This window comes from Schistocerca nitens, chromosome 2, assembly GCF_023898315.1.
Source record: "Schistocerca nitens isolate TAMUIC-IGC-003100 chromosome 2, iqSchNite1.1, whole genome shotgun sequence".
Lineage (NCBI taxonomy): Eukaryota > Metazoa > Arthropoda > Insecta > Orthoptera > Acrididae > Schistocerca > Schistocerca nitens.
The window spans coordinates 336559536-336565535 of NC_064615.1; the positions used below are offsets into that span (position 1 = coordinate 336559536).

At 45.0% G+C, this 6000-nt stretch overlaps 1 protein-coding gene across 1 annotated transcript in view; it reads right to left on the reverse strand.

Moving 5' to 3' along the window:
- The window catches only part of LOC126235016 (WAS/WASL-interacting protein family member 3-like), a 42520-nt gene extending 39983 nt beyond the window's left edge, over positions 1-2537 (reverse strand). The window contains exon 1 of the mRNA XM_049943751.1: positions 2353-2537. Within this exon, the coding sequence (XP_049799708.1) occupies positions 2353-2537 (185 nt within the window). The remainder of the gene's footprint in view (positions 1-2352) is intronic.
- Between the last annotated feature and the right edge of the window lie 3463 nt (positions 2538-6000).

Genomic DNA, 6000 nt, shown 5'->3' on the forward strand with positions numbered 1-6000 from the left:
AATTACACAGCTGGAAAAAAATTAGTAAACTCTTTTAGAGGTTTACAATTCACTCAAAATTTATCGCTAAGCCGGCGGCGGCGGCCGAGCGGTTCTAGGCGCTTCAGTCCGGAACCGCGCGACTGCTACGGTCGCAGGTTCGAATCCTGCCTCGGGCATGGATGTGTGTGATGTCCTTAGGTTAGTTAGGTTTAAGTAGTTCTAAGTCCTAGGGGACTGATGACCACAGATGTTAAGTCCCATAGTGCTCAGAGCCATTTATCGCTACAACAGTGCAAATGGAGTACATGAAATTATTAACATTTGCAGATCAATAACAGAAGCTGTTCTGAGGTGCCAGGTATCGATCCATCCTGAAACACCCATATTAGGCTATACACGTGGTGTAGCCTCCACGACTGGCAATGGTGCAGACATTGACTCTGGCATCCAGTCGATCGTACAAATACCAGTACCGTGCTGGGATACATTATTCGACGCCTGCTCGACCTGTTCACGTAGTTCGGTAAGTATTGTTGGTTGACGAGTCCCAAGAGTTGCTTGTCGCCCCCTCATATCCCACATGTGTTCGACTGGAGACAACTACGGAGATCGTGCTGGCCAGGCAAGTTGCTGCACGTTTCACAGAGCACACTTAGTTTCACTGTCAGTGGTCGGGCGAGAGTTGTCTTGTTGGAACAATACATCACGTTCCTTTCGCAAGAAAGGCAAAAGAACGAGTCTAACATTCTGCACGTACCGGGCTCTGGTTAGCGCTCCTCAAGCTGAAGGAGAATTGTAGCTTATCGCAGCACAGACTGTAAAAACTGCGATGAGGCCAGTGTATCTTGGGCGACTGGACTCTACGCGACAGCGCTCATCATGTCTACGAGCAGACGACCATCAGTCGCATGTAAGCAAAATCTTCTTTCATTGCTGAAGATCACGGCGCGCCATTTCATCTTCCAATTGATCTTCTGACGGCACCAATCGAGCCGTGTACGTCGATGCTGAAGCGTGAGTGGAAAACGGGCTAGAGATGTACGTGCCCGCTGCCCCACTGATAATAATAACCAGTTCACGATAGTTCGTGTTGACACGTCTGGGCTCACAAGCCCTCTTATCTGTGCTGTGGTAGCTGTACGATCTGCCACTGCTGCCCTTAAAGTACGACTGTCCTGGCGGGCGACTGTGCTGTGTGAATATCCATAACCTGCTATGGAAATGAAAATGAGCGTTTGGCGTCATTGGCCGGGAGACCCCTTTCGGGCCAGGTCAGGTCGCCGTGGTGCAGGTCTTATCACATTCGACTCCACACTGGGCGCCGGATGGGGATGAAATGATGATGAAGACAGCTCAACACCCAGTCCCTGAGCGGAGAAAATTCCCCGACCCAGACGGGAATCGAACACGGGCCCGTAGGACGGCAATCCGTCACGCTAACCACTCACCTAGAGGTGTGAGAATATTCATGTGACCACTGATCCCAGCATCGTCCCACAACTGACTCACGATGTCCAACTTGCGTGGTAACTGTCCGTAAGGACCATTCCGCCACTCAGAGGGCCACAATTTGACTCCTTTCATGCTCGCTCACTTGGCTGTAGGATGCACGAGTGCGTCTCCTTGGCATGGCATGGTTGCCTGCTTGCTTCACACGTTTTCATCAGGCTTCTGGCTGCGAGCATTCCCTATTAAAAGACGCAAATTGGGCTCTCGTAGCTATGCCACTAAACAGTCTGTTGTCTCCTTGGCATGGCATGGTTGCCTACTTGCTTCACACGTTTTCATCAGCCTTCTGGCAGCGAGCATTCCCTATTAAAAGACGCAAATTGCGCTCTCGTAGCTATGCCACTAAACAGTCTGTTGTCTCCTTGGCATGGCATGGTTGCCTACTTGCTTCACACGTTTTCATCAGCCTTCTGGCTGCGAGCATTCCCTATTAAAAGACGCAAATGGCGCTCTCGTAGCTATGCCACTAAAGTCTGTTACGACTTTGTAACCATTAGCTGTACATCCATTACCCGCAGGTCGCGTATGCCGTTATCGGATTAAAATCGACATTGTGTTTGCAAGTGCATTTTTTTTACTTTTTTTATTTTTATTTATTTATTTATTTATTTATTTATTTTTTTGCCGTGTAATTCGCTACAGTCACAAGTTTTCCAGTGAGGAGGTTCTGGAATGGCTCCGTGACCAATGTGCGGACTTTTTATCGTAGAGTAACTGAATGACTGGCAGACCGTTGCGACCCTCGTTTACAGAGATCTGGTGAATATGTTGAAAATTAGGTTCATGTATCTGCGTCACTGTGAAGTGCAGGGCAGTATTCAATGAAAGTTACTCGGTCTGCCATCACAACGTGTAACTTACTTTTTGAAGTCTCGTCGTTTTCTTTGCCGCCTCCCGAACTGTCTCGGAGGGCCCACGGCGGGCAGCAGAGCAGGGGGCGCGTGTCGCGTCCGGCGCGGCACCTGCGCGGGCGGCGGGGGCGGCGGCGGCGGCGGGGCGACCCGCGGTGACCCCGTGTCAGCCGGCCCGCCCACGCCGGGCCTCATTATAAATTCCGCCCCGTAAAAATAGACAACACGTTTATTACTTTTGAGAGGAAAAATGCGCGTATGGGTGCCCGCGCCGCTGGATGGCTCCATTGTCTTACTGGGACGCAGCACTCCGCCTGAATGGGAATTGGAAATTACGCGCCGCGCCGCGCCACGCCGCGCCGAGGAGACGCGGCGCCACAGCCTGACCCGCAAGTCTCCCGCCGCGGCCGCCCGCCCGCGCTCAATGGGCCGCCGCCGGCTATCGCCGCCTGGCCGCGCTCGCAGACGTACTGCTCCAGTTCCTTCTGACAACGTGAATCGGTACACATGCGACAGTTGCGCTGCCAAACCAAAATGCCGCATTTAAAAACGGGAGTTTTCCGGGGCTCGTACTTCAGCAATGCAAACCCCACCAAAAATATCAGCTCCAGTGGTTGGTTGTTTCCAGTTCCGGACAAAACAGGTAATTTGGAAATTTTGGAAATTGGTGGTAAGGTCTTATGGGACCAAACTGCTGAGGTTATCGGTCCCTAAGCCTACACACTACTTAATCTAACTTAAACCAACTTACGCTATGGACAACACCCACACCCATGCCCGAGGGGGCAGCCACACGGGCCGTGACAAGGCGCCCACGACCGCGCGTCTAACCCGCGCGGCCGACAAAACAGGTATTGACAACATTGCAGTGCCGTGTTGTTCGAAAGTACGACGCAGTGTTCCTACGGATATGCATTAATGCTCTTATGAAATACATGAAATTTATTCACATTGCAAATATGGACAACCATCAGCTGTATTACGGAATGACGTCAGTGAAAATTTATGCAGGACCGACACTCGAACCCGGGTTTCCAGTCATCGCGAGCGGCCGCCGTATAGGTATTGCTCAGTAAGTAGTGATTCGCAAACAAATCTCAGGTAAGATGGTACTCGAGCTTTTCAGGAAATGTCAGTGCTTTCATCTACCTGTAGAGCAAATTGCGAATATGTTAAGTTTTCCATAAAATTACTTTGACTATCAACTGACATGCTCGTAATGTACCAAAGAACTGTATCGTTTGTCAGACGTACTTGCGAAATCTGTTGAACTGATTCGGATCCCAGTATAGCAGCGACAGTTTCCTTGATCCAAGTCAAATAAGCTGTTCGCCGATGTTATAGGATTTCTGTTTTTTGGCAGCCATTTCAGAAATTTTGAATAATGTCAAAAGGGCTTAATCTGAAACCTTTATGCTTTTTTCTGTCATGGCAAAAATGCGTTAGTGGAAGAATACTCTCGCTGTTTTTGAGAGACGCTGTGGTGGTTTCGTTCTCCGTACCAATTCACCTTGTTAGGTACCATGGACTCATATGACAACACAGTGCCTCACATCAAACATTTCAGTGTAGTTTTGCCCTCCTCGTCTGTAAACGTAAATCCCAAATTTTTCTTTTTTTCTGTGGGTTCCTGATTGATCCTAGTTTAATGCTTTTCTGGTCAGTAGATGGCCAAAACGGTGCAACTTTTGTTCTCTTTCGCTTATTAGTATATTGATCTCCACTCTCCTCAGAGAGAAGAGTGTCGATGTCTACGGTTTTCTGTTTCTTCATACTACTGTCTCCATCATGAAAAGAACTCACTAGCTACTAGGGTAAGACGTGTATATTTCTATTGTCTATTGTCAAACCACAATTTATGAAAGATGTTTATATTTTATTAATAGGATTAAGTAGGAATAATTAATATTTGTCATTTTGGAAATAATTGTGGTAGCAGGGAATGTCTGCACCAAAGTATTGTTGGCGGGAGAGACCACAAATTGATATAATTTTAAAAAGTGCGGGAGAGACCGCGTATGGGTACATTTTAAGAAAAGAGCGGGAAAGACTGTGCATTGATACATTTTGTAATGGTAGCAGGGATTGTTTGCACCAGAAAGCATTGTTGGCGGGAGAGACCGCACTTTAGCGTTCGTAGGAAGTCAGTAGTAAGCGAGATGTGAAGCGAGTCGGTAGCAGGTCTGAAGCGAGAGGTTGAGAGGAGCGGTGTGCCTGCCAGCCACCAGCTATGATTTACAAGAGATTATAAACGGAGGTACAGAGACATCAGCTAACTATTACCATAAGAGGAACTAATATTATTGAATTATTTTTTTGAGAAACTCAAGACTACTGAAGGTATGTTTCCACAATGCTAGTTGTAATATTATTGTAAAAAATAAGTCCCATTTGAACGTTTGTAAAATCATTTCATTACCAGCAGTAAATATTTGAAGAAATGTTTTCACAATATAATTAATTTTTGCCAGCAATGTTGCATTACTGATTGTAATCCATCCCAAAAACCATCAACGTAAAACTTTACAAAATTGTATTGTTGTCAAGAAAAAGTTTAAGTATGAATTACGTAACTTCAGTCAAGTTAATTAAAGAATAACGTCTGCTTTGCTATTAAAGAATAACGTCAGCTTTGGTAATAAATTCAGTCACTTATTATGACAGCCCATGAGCAGCTAATAGAGTATAGTAAAACAGAGTAAGTATATTCATGTCGCAGTTCGATGTAGCAGTCAGATGGCGATCCAGTAACGGCAAAAAAAGGTAAGGAACAGTTTTGGGTCATTGCAGGTAACGACTGAGGGCCACGACGACGACACATTCTATGTTTCGTCGAAATAATCAGCAAATCACTTTTAATAAGCAGCATTTAAATTTGTATGCAAAGATTGCACTTATTATTATCGAGAAAGAGAATTAATTTCAAAGGAAAGATTTCATTTGTTATTATTAAACAAGAGATAGAAATCCTAAGGGAAGGTTTCATAGGTTATTGTAGAAGGGAAGGTTGCGTAACAAAACAGATATAGAGGAGACGGGAAGGTTTCACTAGGATAAGTAGAAACTAGTATAAAATAGTACCGGTCAGCCAAACAAACGGCATGTGACGACTGATCATCAACATATAACACGACTGGCTCTCTTATATATATATATATATAGGTTAGGTTAGGTTAGGTTAGGTTAGGTTAGGTTATATATATATATATATATATATATATATATATATATATATATATATATATATATATATATATATATATAGGGTGAGTCACCTAACATTACCGCTGGATATATTTCGTAAACCACATCAAAAACTGACGAATCGATTCCACAGACCGAACGTGAGGAGAGGGGCTAGTGTAATTGGTTAATACAAACCATAAAAAAATGCAGGGAAGTATGTTTTTTAACACAAAACTACGTTTTTTTTAAAATGGGACCACGTTAGTTTTGTTAGCACATTTGAACATATAAACAAATACGTAATCGATGCCGTTTGTTGCAATGTAAAATGTTAATTACATACGGAGATATTGTAACATAAAGTTGAGCTTGAGTACCACTCCTCCGCTGTTCGATCGTGTGTATCGGAGAGCACCGATTTACGTAGGGATCCAAAGGGAACGGTGATGGACCTTAGGTACAGAAGAGACTG